Source organism: Cetorhinus maximus, chromosome 12 (assembly GCF_964194155.1).
Source record: "Cetorhinus maximus chromosome 12, sCetMax3.hap1.1, whole genome shotgun sequence".
Classification (NCBI taxonomy): domain Eukaryota; kingdom Metazoa; phylum Chordata; class Chondrichthyes; order Lamniformes; family Cetorhinidae; genus Cetorhinus; species Cetorhinus maximus.
In genome coordinates, this window is record NC_135890.1 from 73,171,734 (window position 1) to 73,196,958 (window position 25,225).

The window sequence follows — 25,225 nt, forward strand, 5'->3', positions numbered from 1 at the left end:
ATCTGAAACACCATGTTTATTTCAAGTACATTATCGTTCCATCTGTCAATAAAATAGCTATATTTCTTGCAAAAGCTAACCCCAAAATTAAGCGGAATAGAACTGTAAATGCAGAGAAATTGCCATAAGTGCAAACAAAGGATATATTTAATATTTCAAGTGCGGTTCTTCAGAATTAGTGAAATCAGGGATAGCTTTTTATTTCCAAATGTCGATTGACCTATTAAATATTTCCGGTGTTTTGTGTCCAACATTCACAATGGCTGGTATTTTGCAATGATAACAGCTGACTATCAGCACTCACCGTTATTAGGGAGCAAATAGACAGCAGTTCCTGAGCCTGAACATGCGCTGTTAGACCAAAAATCTGGAAGTTGTCCGATTTGCCCTGCTCCTCTAAGCTCTTGTTGCATCAATACCTTGCTGATAGCCTCAGCATTGAAATGCATGTTATGAAGGTGGCATTCTTGCCCACTAAACGCGCCAGAAAAGGTTAGGGCTAGCATACTCAGGTGTAAGTAAATTTTTAATGGCACAAGTCTTCATTATTGCCTAACAACCTCACTGACACAGAGCATTTAATTTTAAGTGTATTGAGTCTCATTCAATCAGAATTTAATTATTGGAGATTTTTAAAAAGTTTTTCTTTCTGTATCTTATCTCAATTCAATCTTTCTTTCGCTCTCTTTTCCAATGAATTGAGCATTCTAATTTATACTCACTGTTTAGACTGCATATCTGTGTGGATTCTTCAGTCTGGTTGAAGAGCTACATTGCTGTCCTGCTTCTGTGTCACAGATCAACCGTAGAGAGCACCCTACTGGAGATGGTCTCTTAAAAACTGTAAATTGCCGCTCTGAATCTCGCGAAATGTCTGTTGGCAGTTATAAATGTAATGAATGGTGCCTGCTGTTTCTCCCCCACTGACTGAAAAATCAGAGCCAGTATTTCTTTTAGTTTCTTGAACCATAAATTCTTGCTGGGCTGGTGAAAGCTTGCACTCTTCAATAATCTCATTGCCTTTATCTTTATCAGGATGTTGAACACGTGAGCTGGAGCTGGATAAAAAGGATATTAAGTAATTGCACAGTATGCCACAGTTTGGATTGTAGCCAAGCATGATTGTGTTGCTCTCACTTACCTTTCTAATGTGAGGCCATGCAAGCGCAGATTTAATGTCATTTTGGCTGTTGCATGTGTGCAGAGTGGTGATGTCAAAAGGTCCATCATGACCTAGCCACCAAAGCAAGCAACACAATTACTGGCCTTAGGCTGATGGAGGTCAAGAAAAGCCAGTAGAAAATGGGCCTTGGCTGCTAATCTATAAATTTTTTAAAAGTCCTGGGTTTATTTTAATGAGCCTGCATGACCAATGCAAAAACCAAGATACAACCAACTTGCTTATGCAGCTGTAAACCCCATATGCTTGTAACCATTCAGTGCCCAGCAGTACTGACACCGCATTTGACTGGTCAGCTGCATGTTATCGTTTGCCAGCTGTTTGTACGTGTGTGTATTGTGCCCATGTATGATTGGAAGGCAGCAAAGTCTCTAGCCACATTTAGTCTATTGATACCTGTGCATTTTTATTTTGGTGATTACACCAGTGCAGTTATCAAGACGTTGGTATCCTTTTTGTTTCTAATTCATTGCTTCGAATTGACCTAAGTTACTTCACCCTAATATTACACAATGCAAAATGCTCCCTCCAGATTGCATTGAACCTCAGGCCAAAATCTACAATTGTACCATTAGGTGTTTGTTGCAGTTCAGCTGACAGTACAAGAACCTCACCTGAAACAAGAACAGAAAATGCTGGAAAAACTCAGCAGGTCTAACAGCATCTGTGGAGAGAAAAACAGAGTTAACATTTTGAGTCTGCATGACTCTTCAGAGCCTCAAGAACCTCACCTATTGTGTTATCTTCAACTGATATGTTTTAACTCCTTGAGAGCAGTTGAAACCTTACACTGAAAGATGCACTGCCTCAGGGTGAGTGCATACACTTTCTCCTTTTGCTGTGACTGGGTTACTGCCCAAAAGATTTGAATTAATTCAGATGTTGGAGTTTTAGCGAACCTGCAAAGCATGCACAGAAATGAGCATTAGCAGGCCCAGTGACATTCTAAACAGCCTGACTTATCTGCAAAATTAGCTTTCTCATCTACCTGTCTCTTGTCACTATGGTATTTCTAACTGATGAAAAATGGCGTAATGGCCTCAGTTTCTTGTCAGGTTTGGGATGATTTCCTCTTCCTCCTCCTCTCCCTGCAATTTTAGTACATTGCTTGTTAATGTTTTCATCCAGTTTCTTCCCCTCCTTTCCTAGAGCCAATGACTGGTTGGGCCACAATTCCACAGGTATTGGTAGCCATAAGGCAACCTGTCCTATTGGCCATCTTTCATGAGTTTAGAGCTGAGGTCCAGTTGTTGTTTGTCACGCAAGCAGTGGCACTTAGCCCACAAAGAACACCCAGGTTTCCCCGTTTGAGATGTGTAAATTCATGAGAATATGGACTAAGACCATATGTGCATGCTCAAAGTTCCATGGTATGCATCCAATCAACCCTCAAATCTAAGAGGCTTGATCATTCTTGGCCTACATGATAAATGTCAGATGATTCAGGATATTGCGAGTGAGCATGACATGTACACAGGCGGGAACACGTACGCTACCATCGAGTTTATTGCAAGTATGTAATTCACACATTCACAGTGAGGTAAGGGTTGTGAAACAACTCTTCAAAAACCGTTCTTATTTATCAGGTATAATTTATGGAGCCGATCCTCTAATGTTAAATTGACTTGGAAGGTGCAGTTTAAGTTATGGCATGTCTTGCATAAATTGGTTGATGCACAGTAGATCTTGTTTTGTGCGAATGCCAATTTAATTAAAATATTTAATTTAAACTTAAAAGCAATTACAACGGTAGGAAAACAGGGTTGGCTAAAGTAGATTGGGAAATAGGTTAAAAGGTAAGTTGGTAGAGAAGCAGTGACAGAATTTAGAGATATTTCATAACACTCAACAAGGTTATTCCATTGAGGAAGACTCTTTGAGAAGGATGCAGTGTCTGTGGCTAACTAAGGAGGTTGAGGATGGTATCATATTGAAAGGAAAGGCATACAATGCTGCAAAGATTAGTAGTGGGCAAGCGGATTCAGAAAACTTTAGAAACTGCAAACGATAACGAAAAAGGGGTGAAATTAGAATTGTGTTTGATCAGTTTGTTAGAGCTCTTTGATATTAATCGCTTCTCTTCTCCACCCTACTCACTTCCTATGAGTGAACAGTGACTGTTCATCTGTCCCCAAATGAGATTATAATTTATTAGGGGGCCTTCGTCCACATATTCCATTGTGTAGCCTATTGACATATTAGGGAAGCTGCTGATGAGCATTTAATCTGTCACTCAACTGGTAATCCTTTGTCCTGATGTTTTTAGAAGATTTAACCATTGTTATCTGTCTCTTTCTTTAAGGTTATGGTTTGTTAAAAATATACATATTTTTCCATGTCCTGTAGATTTATTACTGAGTGTTGGTCTCTCTAGGGTGCTAGCCTTTTGATGAATTTGTGTTCTACCCCAGTGAAACGTTATGTCTGTCTTTACAGCTCAGCCCATGACAACGTGAATAAAGTCCGTGTGGCCATCAAAAAGATCAGCCCTTTTGAACACCAGACATACTGCCAGCGGACTCTGCGTGAGATTAAAATCCTGCTGCGCTTCAAACATGAGAATATCATCGGCATCAATGACATCATCCGAGCCCCCACCATTGAGCAGATGAAAGATGTGTATCCTGGTTATACAGTAGCGTTTTTAAAAAAATATATGGCTGCTTGATGTACAGGGTTAGCATTCTGCCTTTCATCTCTTGAACATGAGTTTGCATCCAACCTGGGCTAATGCGATGAAAGTTCCTTGTATGTGCTAGTTGTAAGGGTTTTGCATGAAAGGAAATGAGCAGTATCAACTCAATTCCTGGTGAGTGTTTGCTCAAAGGCAGATAGGTATATATTTTTTGCAGTGATTTTCAACCTTGCTGCAAGCCTACAAAGATGGCAGGTGTGGAGTTTGGTAGAATTTAGACTTGTGCAGCAAGAGTGCTCTTCTGACTCTGCTATCAAAGAATCTTGTTAGGACAGAATAGATGAAGCTTTACTCAGCATATGCTTGTGCTACACCTAATTCCAGAATAAAATCACTCTGACAAAATGTTCCATTTCTCAGCACTAACTTCCCTCCTCACCTTGAGTGCATAAATACACTCCCAAAAATGAACAAAAATCATGAATCCACATGTCATCTTACTATAAATCATTACAATAACTGGATGTAAATGTTGGTACCATTATGTCAATCTTTTTGGAGACTGGTGCAGTGCTGTTCACTGGATATAATTCAATAGTCATTCATATATCGAGAGGGCACATATTGCTACACCCTCCTGACCAAACGGGGGAGTGCTTAGTTTATGACCCACTCAGAGGAAGCACTTCTGAGAAATTGATAGCTCTGGAATGTGATTAAGGAACAAGGTTGCATGAAATAGATGGTGAGAATTTTCCATTTGACTTGCATGTTTTAGAGTCAAATTGCAAAAATCAATAGAATGTCACTAAAACTGCAAGTCTCTCATGAGTTAAATTGTGAGTTTTGCTGTTTCATTTTTCTTTAACAGAATGCATAGCTTTAAACAGGGTATTCTATGTTGGGAATATTTGTGGCTTCCTTGACTTTTATTCCCAGGTACATTGTACAGGATCTGATGGAAACAGACCTGTATAAACTGCTGAAGACTCAGCATCTTAGCAATGATCACATCTGTTACTTCCTGTATCAGATCCTGCGAGGGTTAAAGTACATCCACTCTGCCAATGTCCTTCACCGGGATCTCAAACCATCCAACCTACTGCTCAACACCACCTGTGACCTGAAGGTTAGTCTCATTACATTCCCCTTTTTTTCCAGAGGGGTTGACAAGCAATTGAGAGTGAATGTTGATGTACCAGTGGCCACTCGGGCACTGCAGTCCCATCCAGTTGTCTGCTTACTGTTGCAGGAGTGTGATTAGTGCGTGGCTGGAAAAATGATGCCAGAGGAAGGTCTTCAGATTTCTACAGCAGGAAAGTCATTTTTTAAAATTAGTTCACAAGATGTGGGTATCAATGTCAAGGCCAGCATTTATTGCCCATTCCTAATTGCTCTTGAGAAGGTGATAAGCTGCCGCCTTAAATAACTGTTGGTCCTTGTAATGATGGTACTCCCGCCGTGCTTTTAAGTAGGAAGTTCCATGATTTTACCCTGTGACAATGAAGGAGCAATGATATATTTCCAAGTCACAATAGTGTATTACTTGGATGGGAACTTGGCGATGCGGTACAAGAAAGATGGATTGCACCTCAAAAGTGTTAGGTCAATGTTCTCTCAGGGAGGTTAACCTGTGCTGCGGGGGACGGTTTAAAATAATTTGGCAGGGTGAGGGGTCTGGGAATCTAAATGACCCATTACAGAGGAGGTATAAGGTACAGAGAGAATTGGGAGAGATATGAAGAAGTAGAATAAAGAGTAGTTCAGAAATAGGACAGATCAGATGGGGAAATGAGAGACAAATGATGGGTTTGGAGTGCATGTGCACTAATGCATACAATGTTGAAAATAAGGCTGGTGAGCTGCAGGCATGAGCAGCCACGTGGGATTAACATATAGCAACAGTAATGGAGACCTGGCTCAAACAAGGCAAAGAATGGGTACAATATGCCTGTTGGGAAAGATAGGGGCCCATAACTTCCGTGCTCCCCAGCATCGGATTTGGGGGAACCCCAAAGAAGGGCTGGGGGAATCCCTCTGGCAAGTTCCCCGGCAAGGGTTTGCACTGCAATTGCCCAGAAGTGCTAACTTCCTCTGGACAATTGTGCTGTGCTGGGAACCACCCGATTGAAATCGCAGACTTCAATGGTTCCACCGGGGTTATATCAGTTGTTACCCAGAAAAAGTTAGAAGAATAAAAACCTCTTGTAACTTCTGGGTAACTATTGTGAAGACACAGACCGACACCACAGGACTCCCAACTCCCCATCTTCTCTTCACTCCCCCCCCCCCCCCCCCCCCCCCCCCCAGACCTCCGACAACCCCCTGCCCCCCTTGAGTTCTGACCCCAGCCCCGCAAATCCTATTCACTTACCTTTACCCTGTCCCTTTAAGCTTTCCTGCTCTATGGTAGCAAGTGCTGTAAGAAAGGGGGCATATCCTCCTTGAATACACTGGGTAAACACTTTGCTGGGGCCTGCAAGGTTTCTTTCGACGCAGGCCCCAAGCAGCTCTGGCAAACGGAAGTGGCAGTGCAATTCTCAAGCCCAGGTAAGTAGGTATTTATTTCTTTTAATTTCTGTGGGCCAGCACTTTGCGACGCTAGTTGAAAGTTACAACTCGGGGGGGAAAAAAGATAAGGAGGTGGCCATATTGATCAAAGATACTGTTACAGCACTAGAAAGGAGTAATGTACATGAGGGTTCAAAGACTGCAATCTTTGGCTAAAATTAAAGAACAACAGAGGATTATGTTACTGGGTGTATTTAGTAGGCACCAAATTATGGAAAGGAGTTAGAGGAGAAAAGTTTCAGGTGAATTACAGAAAGATGAAAGCGCTACAGGATGGTGGGAACTTCAGTATATCCTAATATAGACTAGGATAGTAACACTAAAGGGAAAAGTCTTCAATGGCAGAGTGGCTCTCAGGATGTCAGCAATTCCTATGGCTCGTTTGTGTTCCTGTTCTCATCTCTTGTCACTTGGCCATGTCCTTCAGAACAGCTGCGGAGGTGGTAGTGTCATGGACTAGTGCTCCAGATACCCAGGGTAAAGTCTAGGGACCTGGGTTCGAATCCCACCACGGTAGATGGTGAAATTTGAATTCAGTAAAAAATGGGAGTTAAAAGTCTAAATGTAACCATGAAACTTTTGCCGGTTGTCGTAAAAACCCTCCACCTGGTCAGACGTACGTGTGACTCCAGACCCACAGCAATGTGGTTGCCTCTTAAATGGCCTAGCAAGCCACTCAGTTCTCAAGGGCAATAAGGAATGGGTAATAAATGCTGTCCCAGTCAGTGACACCCACATCCCTTGAACGAATTAAAAAAAGCTTTATCATGCTTCCTTTGTGGTTTGACTCTGTGCTGAAGCGCCTTAGATTTTATCTTCAAAGACGGATAGACATTTAAATAAGAGTCAAAAGTGAGCTAAAGTGCGCCTGGGGAATTGTTAATGGAAAGTAGGGAGATGGCAGATGAATTAAAGAGGCATTTTGCTTCAGTCTTCACTATAGAGTAACATCCCGGAAATAGCTGTAAATCAGGAAATGGAAGGGTGGGAGGAACTCAGGAAAATTACAATCACGAGGGAAGTGGTACTAAGAAAATTGTTGAGGCTGCAGACTGACAAATCCCCAGGCCAGGATGGACTTCACCCTAAGCTCTCGGAAGAAATGATTAGTGAGATAGTTGATGCATTGGTGTTAATTTTCCAAATATCCCTAGATTCGGGGAAGGCTCCATTAGATTGGAAAATAGCAAATGTAACTCCTTTATTCAAAAAGGGAGAGAGACAGAAAGCAGGAAACTACAGGCCAGTTAGCTTAACATCTGTCAAAGGGAAAATGTTAGAAGCTATTATTAAAGCTGTAATAGCAGGGCACTTGGATAAGCTCAAGGTCATCAGGCAAAATCAACATGGTTTTGTAAAAAGGAAACTACATTTAACCAATTTATTGGTGTTCTTTGAAGGAAGCACGTGCTGTGGATAAAGGGAAACTGTGGATGTACTGTACTTAGATTTCCAAAAGGCATTTGATAAAATGCCATATCAAAGGTTATTGCAGAAAATAAAAGCTCATGGTGTAGGGGGTAGCATATTGGCATGGATAGAAGATTGGCTAGCTAACAGGAAGAAGAGTTGGCATAAATGGGCCTTTTTCTGGTTGGCAGGATGTGACGAATGGTGTGCCACAGGGATCAGTGCTGGGACCTCAGCTTTTTACAATTTATATAAATGACTTGGATGAAGGGACCAAAGGAATTTTTGCTAAATTTGATGACAACACAAAGATAGGTAGGAAAGTAAATTATGAAGAGGATGCAAGAAGGCTACAAAGTGACACGTGTTAAGTGAGTGGGCAGAGATCTGGCAAATGGAGTATAATGTGGGCAAATGTGAAACCGTTCTTTTTGGCAGGAAGAATAAAAAAGCTTATTATCTAAATGGTGAGAGATTGCAGAGCTCTGAGATTCAGAGGGATCTGAGTGTCCTAGTGCATGAATCACAAGGTTAGTATGTAGGTACAGCTAGTAATTAGGAAGGCTGATAGAATGTTATCATTTATTGTGAGGAAAATTGATTGCAAGTGTATGGAGGTTATGTTTCAGTTGTACAGGGGATTGGTGGATCTACAGCTGTGTATAGTACTGGTCTCCTTATTTAAAGAAAGATGTAAATGCATTAGAAGCAGTTCATAGAAGGTTTACTAGACTAACACCAGGAATGGGTGTGTTGTCTTATGAGGAAAGGCTAGACAGTTTAGGCTTGTATCCATTGGAATTTAGAGTAAGAGGCGACTTGATTGAAACCTTTAAGGTCTTGACAGGGTGGATGTGGAGAGGATGTTTCCTCTTGTGGGAGAATCTAGAACTAGGCATCACTTCCTCAAAAGGCTTTGGAGCAGATTATTTGAATATTTTTAAGGCAGAGCTAGACAGATTCTTGATTAACGGGGATGAAAGGTTATCGGGGGTAGGGAGGAATATGGGGTTGAGGTTATATTCAGATCAGCCATGATCTTATTGAATGGCGGAGCAGGCTTGAGGGGCGGAGTGGCCTAGTCCTGCTCCTAATTCATATGTTCGTAGGACTTGATACTCCCGACCACCATTCTGCACCTCTAAGAGAGTTCCTTAAGGTGTTTCTGTCATAAGATAGTCCAACCCGTGTGTGTTTTTGGATCCGGGCTGCATGCATGTTGTTCTTCAGTTTGCCTGCTTGCTGGAAGACTCTGCTTGTGATGGTTAAGTCAAATTCGCTGCACTGGAGAAGAAGAGTTGGCCATTGGCGTTTGCTCTGTATATACAGTGGTGTCCGAGTACTCCTATCCATCTATTACAGCCTGGGCCCACTTGGGTATTGAAATCATCAAGAATAATGAGTTTGTCCTGTTATCTTGCTGAAATCAACGCAGAATGCTCCTTTGACCTCATTTGTATGTATCATTTTTTGGGCAAAGGCACTAGAGTGTTGCATGCTGGTTATTGACAAGACTTAAATAAAGAACCATCAGTCGATCGTTGATCCCCAGAGGAAATGAGCCATGCTTGCGTGCCAGTTCAGATTGAATGGCAAAACCCACATCTGACTGTTGAGGCTGGCCCTTGGACCTGCCAATCTCTTGAACTTGCAGCAACCCCCTCAAGTTGAGACTCCTCAGTGGTCTTATTTTGCTTGAAGTGACTATGTCACTGTTGTACCGACCCAGCCTCTGGCTGTGAGAATAAAAGCAAAATACTGGTCCTGGTTCTGAAGAAGAGCCATATTGGACTCGAAACATTAACTCTGTTTCCCCTCCATAAATGCTGCCAGGCCTCAGTTCTTCTAGCATTTTCTGTTTTTATTTCCGGCTTTGAGGGCTGTTCTGTGCTCTGGTCTCATTGTGTTGTCTATAAATGTTCTAACGTTGCACGAACCGAGCTTCTGAGGTTCTAGGACTCGTTAAACTGAAGCACTAAGCCTGGTCTGACAACAGCAGCCAAGACTTCTAGATAACGTGCAGAATGCTCACACGTCTTCCATTTTAAAAACTTCATTCATGGGATGTGGGTGTCGCTGGCTGGGCCAGAATTTATTGCCCATCCCTAGCTGCCCTTGAGAACGTGGTGGTGAGCTGCCTTCTTGAACCGCTGCAGCCCATGCGGTGTAGGTACACCCACAGTGCTGTTAGAAAGGGAGCTCCAGGATTTTGACCCTGCGACAGTAAAGGAACGGCAATATAGTTCCAAGTCAGGATGGTGAGTAACTTGGAGGGAAACTTCCAGGTGGTGGTGGTTGTGGGTTTGGAAGGTGTGGTCCAAGGAACCTCGCTGAATTCCTGCAGTGCATCTTGTAGATGGTACATACTGCTCCTACTGTACGTCGGTGGTGGAGGAAGTGAATGTTTGTGGATGTGGCGCCAATCAAACGGACTGCTTTGTCCTGGACGGTGTCCAGCTTCTTCAGTGTTGTTGGAGCTGCACTCATCCAGGCAAGTGGGGAGTATTCCATTACGCTCCTGACTTGTGCCTTGTAGATGGTGGACAGGCTTTGGGGAGTCAGGAGGCGAATTACTCATCACATAATTCCTAGCCTCTGCCCTGCTCTTGTAGCCACAGTATTGATATGGCTAGTCCAGTTCAGTTTCTGATCAGTGGTAGCCCCCAGGATGTTGATAGTGGGGGATTCAGTGATGGTAATGCCTTTGAACATCAAGGGGCGATGGTTGGATTCTCTCTTGTTGAAGATAGTCATTGCCTGACACTTGTGTGGCGTGAATTTTACTTGCCACTTGTCAGCCCAAGCCTGCATATTATCCAGGTCTTGCTGCATTTGGACATGGACTGCTTCAGTATCTGAGGAATCGCGAATGGTGCTGAACATTGTACGATCATCGGCAAACATCCCCACTTCTGACCTTATGATGGAAGGAAGGTCATTGATGAAGCAGCTGAAGATGGTTGGGCCTAGGACATTACCCTGAGGAACTCCTGCAGTGATGTCCTGCAGCTGAGGTGACTGACCTCCAACAACTACAGCCATCTTCCTTTGAGCTAAGTATGACTCCAACCAGCGGAGAGTTTTCCTCCTGATTCCCACAACTGATTGACGCCAGTTTCGCTACGGCTCCTTGATGGCACACTCAATCAAATGCTACCTAGATGTCAAGGGCAGCCACTCTCACCTCACCTCAGGAGTTCAGCTCTTTTGTTCATGTTTGAACCAAGGCTGTAACGAGGTCAGGCGCTGAGTCGCCCTGGCGGAACCCAAACTGTGAGCAGTTTGCAGTTAGTGAGCAGGTTATTGCTAAGCAAGTGCCTCTTGATAGCACTGTTGATGACCCCTTCCATTACTTTACTAATGATGGAGAGTGGACTGATGGGGTGGTAATTGGCCGGGTTGGATTTGTCCTGCCTTTTGTGTACAGGACATACCTGGGCAACTTTCCACATAGCAGGATAGATGCCAGTGTTGTAACTGTACTGGAACAGCTTGGCTAGGGGCGCGGCAAATTCTGGAGCACAAGCCTTCAGTACTATTGCCGGAATATTGTCAGGGTCTTTGCAATATCCAGTGCCTTCAGCCGTTTCTTGATATCACGTGGAGTGAATCGAATTGGCCGAAGACTGGCACCTGTGATGATGGGGACCTCCGGAGGAGGCCGCGATGGATCATCCACTTGGCACTTCTGGCTGAAGATTGTTGCAAATGTTTCAGCCTTATCTTTTGCACTGCTGTGCTGGGCTCCTCCATCATTGAGGATGGGGATATTCGTGGAGCCACCATTAAACCATGAAATTGTTTAATTGTCCACCACCATTCACGACTGGATGTGGCAGGACGGCAGAGCTTAGATCTGATCCGTTGGTTGTGGGATTTATCACTTGCTGCTTATGCTGTTTGGCATACAAGTGGTCCTGTTTTATAGCTGACAAGAAATCGAAGTAAGGAACACTAGATACCATCACTCAAAACACATGTTGCAGGCCAAACTGAGATGAAGAACCGATGATGGGTAAACAAGGCTGATAAGCTTCAAGCTTTTGCTCATTTTAAAAAAAACCTGAAGGCTCTACATAAAGGCCTTCAATCAGTTTGCAGCCTCAATACCAATGGTGTGACACCCATCCTGTCAACAGATGGCAATCAGCTCCTAACAAAGATGAATTAAATTCTCTTTTGTTGGACAGAGCACTTCAGCAGTCTCATAAACCAATAATATAGTGTGCAATGATACCACTGAGTCATTTACACAGCAGCGCACTCTGGAAGCATTTGTTCTCGATCCTTGTCAAGCAGAAATCACGAAGACCATAAAGCAACTTTCTATGGCATCCCACCTGAAGTATTCAAGTACAGAGGGACTCGCATGGTTAGGAAACTCACTACTCTTATGCCTGATCTGGAACCAGGATGCAGTGCCCAAGACTACAAGGATGGCTCCATAACTAATTTCTACAAACCGGAAGGGAGGAAGTCCATCTGTGACAATCGTGGAATATAACTTCATTCAACAGCAGGAAAACCTCTTGCAAGGGTTATTCTTAATCAGATTGTCACCCTGATTCTGTGTACCCACAACCCCACAGTTTGGCTTCTGGGAAGATGAATGTTTTAAAATATTTTTGGGAATATGGTGGTGTTCTGTAAAGAAGACTGTGTGTGCCTGTGTGTCCATGATCAATTAAACTGGGGTAAGGTTGTAAAGACAACTTGTCTGTGGGAACTGAGAGATGAAAGGTAATGGTGCTAGATGCATGCATTTGTAATGAGAAGCTATGGTAAAGTTGGAAGTACAAGTAAATAGGTTGGGTTTTAAAGTTTGCATTCAGTGATAGGTAGGGACTTGACTTTTCAGCGTTAAATTTCAAAGGGGAGTTTAGAAGTGACAAGGGACTTCTACAATTTACAAAGGTTTCATAAGTAAACAAAGGAAGGTTATTAAGTTTTATTTGACATGAAAGTGGAGGTGATAGGAAAACATGAAAGATTTTTATATTTTGTAAAAGTTGAGTTCGAAGAGGTGGCTAGGACAATGGAATCTAAGATAAAAGGGGTGAAGGATATTTAAGGAAAGGTGTTGAGCTGAAATGTGTGGCTATTCGGTGGAGATGTCCTGAGACCAGATCTGTGCTGGGAGGAGGTGTGAAAGTTATGAATCTGAAGCAGACATCTAGGTTCAAGCCAGAAAAGTCTTTGTTTTCAAAAAGCAACCTGTTTTGAATCTTTCTTTTTCATTTCCACAGCAGAGTGGAAAAGAGTGAGAAATCATGTGGTATACCTTTATTAAAGTGACAGCAGTTTTGCCTTGGGGTAATATTGTTGGATTTTTATAGTTTAAAATCTATAAGGGAGCTGTTGCCCACTAGTTTACTTGTGTATTCTGACCAAGTGGGTTTGTGTTTTTTAGGGATGTTTTGTAAAACTGTTTTAACTGTGTAACTTCAATCTTGTTTACTTAAGTTTGCTTTATTCCTTGGCAGTGCTCAAGAAAAAGAAAAGCCACTTGGTCCAAATGGAATGCACTGTAGGTTGCATGAGGGAAATAAAATTACAGAGGCTCTAGTCATAATCTTCCTTGGATATGGGAGTAGTGCCAGAGAACTGAAATATTGCAAATGGTTACACCCTTGTTCAAAGTGAAGAGGTATAAACCTGGCAACTGCAGGCCAGTCAGCCTAATGTCAGTGGATAAATGTTTAGAGCATTAATTGGGACGAGTGATTGGTACTTAGAATGTGGGTTCGTAAATGAAAGTCAGCATGAATTTGATAAAGGCAAATAGTGTTTGACCAACTTGATTTGAAGTTGAAATGTATATGAACGTTGACAACATATTTAATAAATTACCACATAATAGACTTGTTAGCCAAATTAAGAGGGATTAAGAAGGTGGTGGCTGCATGGACATATAATTGGCTAAGGGAGAGAGAGTAGTTGTGAAGTTATTTTTCAGACTGGAGGGAATATGCTATGGTATCCATCAAGGGTTGATAGTGGGATTACTCTTTGATATAGGTAAATGACCTGGGATTGGGTATACAGAGCATAATTGCAAAGTTTGTAGGTGAGCTAAAACATGGAAATCTACTAAACAGTGACTGGAAAGGAGCAGTCTGGTCACATGGCAGATGACTTGTTAAATTTCATTTTGGTAGGAAGAGTGAAGAGAGGTGATGTAAATTAAACGGTATGGCTTTAAAGGGGGGGGTGGGGTTCAGGAACAGAGACCTGGAGGTATACATACACAATTCTTTACACGTGGCAGGGCAAGTTGAGAAGAATGTTAAAAAAGACAAATGAGGTCCTTGCCTTTATAAATAGAGCCAAAAGCAAGGAAGTAAAACAGTGATGGGGCCCAGCTGCTGTATTGTGGCTAATTCTGGGCCTTGGAGAGGTGGCAAAGGAAATTTACTAGAATGGTAAATGACAGACTCAAGTTGTGTGGAGACGAGAGGAACTGGGGTTGCTCTCCTGAGAGCAGAGAAGATTGAGGGAAGATTTGATGTAATGTTTTACATTATGGATGATTTTGATCCAGTAAATAAGGAGAAATTGCTTCCAGTGGAAGGAGGATCAATAAGCTGATGAAGGTCATAAGGTGATTGGCAAAAGAACCAGAGGCGACTTGAGAAACACATCTATGCCGTGAGGTTTTATGATCTGGAATGCACTGAAAGGGTGGTTGTAGCAAATTCAATAACTTTCAAAATGGAATTAGATAAATACTTGAAGTGGAAAATGTTTCAGGGCTATGGGGAGAAGAAAACAGGGCAATGGGGCTGATTGAAAAGCTCTTTCAAAGAGCTGGCACAGGCATGACTGGTCAAGTGCCCTCCCTCTGTACTGTATCATTATTATTGTGACTGCACAGCACTAAAATGGGCATAATGTGAGATGATGTATAAATGCTATGTTGAAACTGTTATAAAATATGATTTTAAAGTAGTAACAGAGCTTAATATGCAGGAACTGGAAGGGGTTAATAGAGCCTCTGGTTTCTTGCCATTTTTAGTCACTCTTTGGCCAGTTTTGACCTATTTTAATCAAATCACTTTCAATTCTCTATCAGCTCAACCATGAGCAGTAATTAGGTTGAAATTATATAGCTGAAAGGCTCACCTGTTAGCCCATCAGTTCGGATCAGATTGAGACTAATTCACACTTTAACTAAAGCAAATTATTATTGGCGATGCTCAGACTTAAACCTGACCTCTCGGCATAATAAAATCATCTTACAACTCCGATCTGTGGGAGTTATTATTCAGCTTAGCCATATGTGGTATACTTAAATAAACAAGTTAATACACAAATTAATTTCTTAAATGAAGGGACACTTAATTAGACACTTTAGGAAATTATTCAATTTACACTCAGATTAGGAGGGATTTATCTTATTAAACTGGTTTCATATCCAGTTAAACCTTCCAATTAAAAGTGTGCAATCATTTTTTCAGATTGTCAAATGGTAAGCTTTGCAGACGTGCAATTTGAAAGTTTGCAGTTGAACAGCATAAATAGTGTTTATAAGTAGATAATCCTGTGCGTGGACTAATGGAACATTTATAAATGGAAATACAATGTTCCAAATGTATCTTTAGCCCTGGCAACCTCATTGAACACAGAATTTTAAGTACATCGTTAATGAAATTTGAATGTTATCTCACCCTGTGAATTTCTGAGACAGACCCAGTAACTGATAGCTTCAAATCCATTGCCAACAAATCAGAATAGCCAAATGTTTAATGAAAACGTTTTAATCTCTTGTGGTGCCAGCAGTTGAGATGGTATAGACTGGAATGTATTAGATGTTTCTAGCTGCCCTTTTCCTGATCTTTTGTCAGTGGCCTCTGCAGTGCTTTCTCATCCACTTCATCAGAGCTATAAAACCTAACTGCCAGTAACGGTGCATATCTATAGCTAAGAACCACCTGAACATAGCCAGCCAGGAACCAAACTATTCTTTTGCTTTTACTTTAGTTTCTCTCTTTTTAAGTAATTGAGTTTTATTTTTCAATAAAATGCAGTAAAATCTAAGACTGCTGAAAGATCAGAACATTATCCTAGGGTTCAGAGATTATTTTCTGAGCCCTGAATTGGATTGCACTATCTCTCAAGCTTCAAGCACTTTCTGAATGAACTAGCAGGACAATACAGCTAACTGCAAAGAATATCCACGTCGTTCAATGATCACATCAGCAAGAGGGTTGTATTTTTTAACTTGGAGTTTTGGTATGATGTATAACTTTTATAATGGATATTTTTAATTGATTTTGAATATACAGTAAACCAGCAGTTTGGAAATTGGGACAAAAGTACTGTCTAATATGTTCCTGCTTACCTGTCTTAAGTCGTACTTATGCCGTAACATGATTAACCACAGATCTCTGGGACTTAGTGTCATCCAGTGGCGGACTGCAGCAGTATCGAGCAGTTGTGAATGCTACACAATACTGTTACTTGCTAGGGTAAAGAGGTTTTCCAGCTTAAAGGCTGTAATTTGAGTGCCATCTGTCACGTTGGAGGTAAAGTTGTTTCTGCTCTTGACTGGACTTACCTTAATTAAAATGATTCATTTGTTGGTTGAAAAATCCCAGTTCATTACAACTCCTTCCTCCCTCAATCAATGTAAAAATAAATTGTAAGCTTGCCTGCAGGTTTACAGTTGCACTGCTGCTGTGCAGCTCTCAGTCCCATATTGGACTTGACAAGATAGCTGCTGAGCGACTGTTTCCCCAGCCTGGAGAATCTAGAGCTATAGTCTCAGATAAGGGGTCAGTCATTTAGGATGGAGATGAGAGATTTCTTCAGTGAGACAGTTGTAAACCTTAGCCTCTATTCCAGAGGACAGAATGTTCAGTAGATAAGTACAATCAAGGCGAAGATGGATTGATTTTCGGACATCAGGGGAAACAAGATACATGGATAGAATAGGAAAGCAAAGTTGCGGCAGAGGATCGGCCATGATCTTATTGTGTGGCAGAGCAAGCTCAAGTGGTCTTATAGCCTACTCCCTACTTATATTTAATCCAGTTAGAACAAGGGTCGAAGAACTTTTAAGGCAAGGATTCAACCTTGTGACTTTTTGTGTAACTTGCTTTATAAAAAAAATCTGATCCTTTGACAAGAAAGAAGCATTTTTTTTGTATGGCTATTATTTTATTCCATTTTCTTGGGTCGTAGTAACTTTTATTCTGGTTGCAGGAAGTATGCTCAAGGCGTTGGTATGCATCTGCTGTTGAACAAAGGAAAGCTCCCAGTGCTAATGTCTGACCGTAAAGACTTTAATTCATTCCTTCCATGTGGTGTCACTGAAAACTGGTTTTGCAAATTATTAATTTTTCATCATTTGAGGGGAGGCGATGACGTCGTGCTTTTGTCACTGGACTGGTAATCCAGAGACCAAAGGTAATGCTCAGGGGACCCAGGTTTGAATCCTGCCACGGCATATGGTGGAATTTGAATTCAATAAAAATCTGGAATTAAAAGCTAATTGTTGTAAAAACCCATCAGGTTCACTAATTTCCTTTGGGGAAGGAAACCTGCTGTCCTTACCTGGTCTGGCCTACATGTGATTCCAGACCCACAGCAATGACTCTTAAATGCCCTCTAATCAGGGGCAGTTAGGGATGGGCAATAAATGCTGTCCTAGCCAGCGACACCCATCCCATGAATGAATATTTTTTTAAAAATTGAATTGGGGCAAGCACCCTATGTAATTGACACCCTGTTAACTTTATAAAGTAATGATTTATTTAACAGCTATATGAATTGGGGAATACAGTTTTGATGTCCTTGTTCTGTGTTATCTTCAAAGGAATTTGACATATTGTGGATGAATTGCAGTAGAGCAGTTCACTTTGAGGCTTTTAGCGAAGTGAAGCTAATTGGCACCTTGATAACATTTTGCCATTTGACTATGTTTCAAGGATCATATGCTGAAGCATCTGTTACTTTGACATTGAAGATTGTCCTTGCTGCAAATTTACTGTCCATATGGAATACTATTCACTTAACTGTTTAAACTGGTCAGTTTATGACATGAACCCCAATTAGACAGCCTTTATGCTTTCATTTCTTGGAAGTCAAGGTGGCCAAATGGTGACATGTGGATCTAGAGTATGGAACAAGGATTTTCTTGTTTGATCTTCTGGATCTTTTATATTTATTTGGATTTTGGACAGGAATAGTTTCTGGTTTGTGGGGGATGGGATGCCTACGTATGGTCATGGTTGTGACACTGAATACAAGGAAATTATCCATTACATAACCCCCATAAAACCATACCGTCATAAGGAGGAGCAAGAGTAAGCCATTTGTCCCATTGAGCCTGTTCCACCATTGGATAAGATCATGACTGATCTGATTGTGGCCTTAACTCAATTTCTTGACTCTTTCTCCCTCTCTCTCTCTCTCTCTCTCCCTCCTCCTCTCTCCCCACCCCCCCCCCAAAAAAAAAGAAACGCTTGACTTTCCTGTCAATCAAAAATCTGTCTAACTTGGCTTTTGGTTATGACCCAGCCTCCACTGCTCTCTGTGGAAGGGAAATCCAAAGACTAACAACTAAGATTTCCCCTCACCTCCGTCTTAAATAGGAGGACCTTTATTTTTACACTGTGCCCCTAGTTCTAGATTCCCCCAACAGCGGAAGCATCCCCTCAGCATCTACCCTGTCGAGCCCCCTCAGAATTTTATGTTTCAATAAGATCACCTCTCATTCTTCTAAACTCCAATAAGTGTAGGCCAACCTGTTCATCCTTTCCTCATAAGACAACTCCTTCGTTCCAGGAATCAATCTAGTGAACCTTGTCTGAACTGCTTCCAATGCACTTATATCCCTCCTTAAGGAAGGAGAACAAAACTCTACATAGTACTCAAGGTGCGATCTCACCAATGCCCTGTACAGTTGTGGCAAGACTTTGCTACTTTTATACTCCACCCCCTCCCCCCCCACCCCTGGCAGTAAAAGCCCTCATTTCCCTTCCTAATCACTTGCTGTACCTGCATACCAACGTTTTGTGATTCATGTACTGGGACACCCAAATCTCTCTGTACTGCAGCATTCTGCAGTCTCCATTTAAGTAATATTTTGTTTTTCTATTCTCCCTGCCAAAGTGGACAAGCTTACATTTTTCCACATTATATTCCATCTGCCAAATTTTTGCCCACTCACTTAAACAATCTATCCCTTCACATACTCTGTATCCTCCTCACAACTTGATTTCATACCTACATTTGTAGCATCAGCAAATTTGGCTCTAATACAGTCATGCCTTTCATCCAAGTCATTAATATAAATCATAAATAGTTGAGGGCCCAGCACTGATCCCCTGTGACATTCCACTAGTTACGATTTGCAAACTTGAAAATGATCCATTTATCCCAACTCTGTTTTCTGTTAGTCAACCAATCCTTTGTCCATGCTAATATATCACCTCCAACACCATGAGCTCTGATCTTGTGCAGAAACCCTTTGTGGCACCTTAACAAAGACCTTTTGGAAAACCAATTACACAACATATTCTAGTTCCCCTTTATCCACTCTGCTTGTTACATCCTCAAAGAATTTTAATAACTTTGTCAAACACAACTTCCCTTTCACAAATCCATGTTGACTCTGCTGGATTGTATTGTGATTTTTCTAAACACCTTGCCACTGCTACCTTAATAGTAGACTGTAGCATTTTCCCAGTGACAGATGTTAGACCAATTGGCGTATAGTTCCCTGCTTTCAGTCTCCCTCCTTTCTTGATTGGTGGTGTTACATTTGCAATTTTCCAATTCACTGGGATCTTTCCAAAATCGAAGGAATTTTTGAAGATTACCCCAATTTCAATTACATCTGTAGCCACTGCCTTTAATACCCTGGGATGCAGGCCATCAGGTGCAAGGGATTTGTGAGCCTTTCACCCCGTTCATGTTCCTAGTACTTTTTCTGTAGTAATCGTGATTGTTTTATGTTCTCCCTCCCTTTTTCCCCCTGTGTTTTTACTATTCTTAGGTTGCTTTTTGCATCTTCTGCTGTGAAGACAGGTACAAAACACTTGTTCAAAGTCTTTGCCATTTACATGTTTACCATTATTCCATAGTCTCGCTCACTTTAGCTACTCTCTTTTTGTATACATGAAGCTTTTGTTGTCTATTTTTATATTTCTTGGTATCTTTCTCTCGCACTCCAATTTCTCCCTCATTTTTTTAGTCATCCTTTGCTGGCTTCTAAAATTTTCCCAATCTGTGCAGCATTGTACATCTTTTCTTTCAATTTGATACCATCCTTAGCTTCCTTAGCCACTGATGGTGCACCCTCAGTGTAGAGTCTTTCTTATTGGGATATATCTTTGTTGAGAGTTATGAAATATCTCCTTAAATGCCACTGCTTCTCCACCATCTTACCTTTTAACCTATTTTCCCATTCTACTTTAGCCAACTGTGTCTTCATACCCTTGTATTTGCCTTTATTTAAGTTTTAAGACAATTTTCAGACCTAAATTTCGTACCTTCAAATGGAATGTGAATTTCTATCATGTTATGATCACTCATACCTAGAGGACACTTTATTATGAGGTTATTAATTAATCATGTCTCACGACACATTACCAGGTTTAAAATAGCCTGTTCCCTGGTTGATTCCATATCGTACTGTTCCAATAAACTGTCCCAAATACAATCTGTGAACTCATCCTCCAGGTTGCTTTAGCCAATTTGATTAAATTGTCCAATCTATAAGAAGGTTAAGATCTCCCACTATTATTGCATTATGTCAGGAACACATAATGTTATTGTAAAATAGTGCTATCTCTGTCTGTGTGTGTGTGTGTGTGTGTGTGTGTGTGAGAGAGACTTAATTGGATTAAAGGCAGCTGGCCTGAAGTCTTTGATGTAAACATGGTAAACATTGGGGAAGTTTAGAATGTGAGGTGTAAAAGGACATTTGCACTTTTGAATAAACCAGACTAGATTGTTTTCAAAAGAGGGAGTGAAATATTGCACCTAGCCAGGTGGAGTTCAGAAAGTGTGTTTATTTTCCCCAAAGTTTACTGGTAAAACTTAGTACCATGAGAGATTTTTATCAGGGAGGTAAAGTCCAAAGACATAGCAAAACAATTGGAATTTGCATTCAAAGGGGAAAATATGTATAGAGGAGCGAAGGCTGTGTGTAAGGGTAGGCATTTTAGGATCTAACAAGTATGAAAAGCCTTCAACATCTATGCCTCAAGCTGCTGCCTTCAAAGAACTGAAGTTAAAACTCACTTTGAATTTGACTGGTTCAGGATATTGTATCACCTTGCCTGGGCCTTTTAAAATCTGTGTCTTACTGTTGCCTTAACGAAAGTGTAACTGGGAGTCAGATTAAGTAGGGGATTTAGAAATTGTTGTAATTTGTAGACATGTATTAAAAATCATTTTTCTTGTTAATGTTTAATCTGGATTTGCAAAAACCTATAAGACTTGGTGGTCTTATGCATTTTGAAATTTATACAAATTGCAAAACAAGTTGTGGCAGTTGTTTCAAGCTTCCCTTTGGGATTTGAACCACTCAGTATTTACCATCGGCTGTGCCATAACACAGTACCTTTATTACAAACCCCCATTATTTCTTAATTTATATTATCTGCTACAGTGTAGTTACTATCAGGGGGCCTATAAACTGCGTACTCCCACCAGTGACTTCTTTACTATTTCTTATCTCCGCCCACACTGATTATACATTTTGATCCTCCAAACCAAGTTCATTTCTCAATACTGTACTGATCTCATCTTTTATTTACAGATCCACCCCTCCTTTCCTTTCATTCTTGTCCTTCCAAAATGCCAAATACCCTTGAAAATTCGGGTCCCAGCTGTGGCTACTTGCAATCATGTCTTTGTAATGGCTATCATATATCATACTCTTTTTTTTCTATTTGTGCTATCAATTCCATCCATCTTGCTACAAATGCTATCACACTCTGGTTATCATTACCTACATCTCTACTCTGCACATTTTCTTTAACTTTCCAAATCTCCTTTCATGCAAACCATTCTCCCCGCACTCCCTGCCACCAGCTATTTAGTTTAAAGCCCTTTCTACAGCCCTAGTTATACAGCTCATCAGGAGACTGGTCCCAGTATAGTTCAGGTGAAGGCTGTCCCAATGGTACAGCTTCTTTCCCAGTACTGGTTCCAGTGCCTCATTAATCGAAATTAATTTCTCCCGCACCAGTCTTTGAGCCATGCATTCAACTCTCTGATCTTATTTACCCTATGCCAATTTGCCAGTGGTCCAGGTAGCACTCTAGAGATTATTACTTTTGTGGTTCTTTAATTTAGTCCCTAGCTGCTCGTACTCCCACAGCAGAATCTCTTTCTTAGTCCTATGCCGGTGGTACCCACGTGGACCATGACAACTGGATCCTCCCCCTCCCACTCCAAGTTCCTGTCCAGCCCTGAGGAGGTGCCCTTAACCCTGGCACTAGGCAGGCAACACAGTCTTCAGGATTCATGCTCTCAACTGCAAAGAACAGTATTTATCCCCCTAACTATGCTGTCTTCTATCATAATTACATTCCTTTTTATTCCCCCCACTTGAATGGCTCCTTGCATCACGCTGCTATGGTTAGTTTGCTCATTCCCCCCCTGCAAGAACATCAAACCTGTTGGACAGTTGCAGGGTCTGAGGCTTCTACATTGCTTGCATGCATGTATGTTTGTATTGCTATCTTCTGGGTCCCCAACCTGCCTCGCAGTCACACCCTCCTGTCCCTGACCACAAATCAGAAGTACTGAGCCTAAGGGGTGCGACTGCCTCCTGGAATAAAGTGTCAAGGTAACTTTCCTCCTCCCCGATACATCACTGTGTCCAGAGCTTGGACTCCAGCTCATCAACTCAGAACCAAAGTTCCTCGAGCTGCAGGCACTTACTGTAGATGTGGTTGTTGTGAGTCAAACTGTTTAGAGGGATAAAATCTGATAAATCATCACCTACCTGCTCACCTATTTAATGCCTTTGAACACTGGAGGCTCAAAATTGTATTTTTTTAAAAAAGTACCTCCTTCCCCCTCTGCACCAAATTCCCAAGTTAGCAGTCACTCCTCGCCCCACTCAAGCCTCTGCTCACTCTGTGCTCCCACACCCTGTGCTGTAGTAAAATCTGTCTGCTTTTATAGAGTTATATTTCCTTAAATTGCTAGAGTTACCCCTTTAATGATAAGATTTAATTAGATTCAATTCCCTTTGGGACCTGCAAGTAACAGAATAGGATGGGGAATTTTTTTGTATAAGTGACCTCCTTCAAGGAGCAACCTTAAATGATCAGATAATAGATCATGAGGTATTTTAACAATCAATGCATTTCTTCTCTTGCACATAAACATACAAAATTATTTTCTAGAACAGGCCAAGACATTAAGCTCATTCATTTTTCATAAATCATAACCACTTGACCCTACTCTTAAATCCATTCCTTAATCTTTCTTCCTCATAAACACCTATTTATACTGTCTTTGCTTTTCCTGGTAATGTATTCTAGAAGTCCAAAACCCTTTGTTAAAGAGAAATCGAAATGATGTCCAAATGTGCCATCTATTGTATTCACCATGATGAAATAAAAAAATGCTGAAAGTGCAGAGAAGTGCTGTCAGCATCTGAAAACAGAAAAGACTAGTTACTGCCTCAGTTTGAAACCTTTCAATTCTTCTTTATAGATACAGCTGGGCCTACCTTGTAAATGCAACATTTTTCATTCGTTTTTACTTTATAATCTAGCAGCTATTAATGGGATTTAACTCACCTGATAGTTCAGTTGGTAAAGGCCATACACCACCTTAATGTCACAGGTTCAATTCTTAGTCTGTGGCTCATGCACTTGTTTGCTGAAAAGTGAATGTATGATAGGTAAGATCAAGGCTGGTGACGTCCTTCTCATCTCCCCCAAGTAGTCAGATACTTGGTTGATTCTTCTAGGCTTTTACAATGGGACTAGTTACCTGGGTGAGGTACCAGAGGATGACTGGTACTATTGTTACTTTACCTAGTGGAACTTGGTGCCTTCAGTGGAGAAAGGAGTAGGATGCTGTCAGGGGAATGGAATCCACTCTTCAAATTGGCTGCACTAAGATGTCTCAATATGGTGCACCACACAAGGAGTTATAGTTTTGTCAGTAGTGTTTTTTCCAGCCTAAATATGGCTAACTTAGTGAGTTGGTAAATAGTTATCAGGAACTTTCTCTCAGATGGAAACCAGGAACTGATTCAGCATGGACCATTTGATGTTGGTGAAGGCCTGAGGATGACTGTCCTCGCAAAATAAGGAACTAATAGCTACTGAAATGCCAAATAGAGGCCACGTAACTCAGAATTAGAACATTGCTGAAAAGGGAGACAGGATGCTAAAGCTTTTAGTCTTGCACTCATCAGGACAAATGCAAGAATGCCAGATTTCAAATGATCACAACAATTTATACTACAGAAAGGATGCTGATTGATGGCAAGTCAACTCTGGCTAAAGTGGTGCCGTGAAGAAAGTAAGTTCCCAGGTAGTGCAAAGAACATGTAAGACTTGGAACATATTCCTTTTGTTTGCAGAGAACGAGCCCTTGTGTATGAAGGTATGTCGCTTCTGGCAAGGGTAAATGAACCACTGAGCTCAACTAATTATCTTAAATTGGTTGTTAGTGTAGCTATTAGCGAACTCAGGATTGTTCACCTTAATATGTCCCACCCCATGCTCAAGTTCACTTTCGAGATGAAGCAGTCTAGCATGCTTTTCCTTGACATGCTAGTTGAAAAATCCAGAAATGGGTTCTCCATTGCTATCTACCTCAAGCCTACCTTCAATCAATATGCACCTTGAGGTTTGTATAGCTCCACGCACTATAAAATTGGCCTTATTGGCAATCCTGTAAATAGCATTTGTTCATCTTGCAAGCTTGATGCAAAAGTAGAGCACATCAAAGCTATCCTCTGGGATATCGGCTATCCTGATCAGATCATTGTTTGTTTTGTATTGTGCAAAAGGGCCAAAGACGACCACTTTCGGACCAAATTACCCTGAAAAGGCAAAGTATCTCAAAAACTTGAACAACAGGTTAGGCAAGCTGTTTCACTCTGCTGCTATGCAGTGGCTACATGAATGGTATTTTCGACTAATGGGATGCTGCCATCAGCCCAAAAAATTATTCTACCTACCACACGAGCAATGTCGTGTGTCCCAATGATTAGCTGATAAAATTGAACATGTTCCTTCGGTTGTTCGTAATAGGTACAGACCATACTCAAGCAGCCCCTGCTTGCAAAACCCAAAGCAAAATGTCTACTGTTGGATGTGATTCTGCAATTGGGCAGCAGTTGCCAAACCATCATGTGTGGTAAAAGCTAGGCTAACAACCAATTTAGATGATTATTTGAGCTCATAACCTGGCTTGTTATGCTTGCCAGAAGTGACATACAT

At 41.3% G+C, this 25,225-nt stretch overlaps 1 protein-coding gene across 1 annotated transcript in view; it reads left to right on the forward strand.

The window, feature by feature from the left end:
• The window catches only part of mapk1 (mitogen-activated protein kinase 1), a 96,861-nt gene that overhangs the window by 54,239 nt on the left and 17,397 nt on the right, over positions 1-25,225 (forward strand). Inside the window, exons 2-3 of the mRNA XM_078553869.1 lie at positions 3,617-3,799; positions 4,755-4,944. Of these exons, the coding sequence (XP_078409995.1) occupies positions 3,617-3,799; positions 4,755-4,944 (373 nt within the window). The remainder of the gene's footprint in view (positions 1-3,616; positions 3,800-4,754; positions 4,945-25,225) is intronic.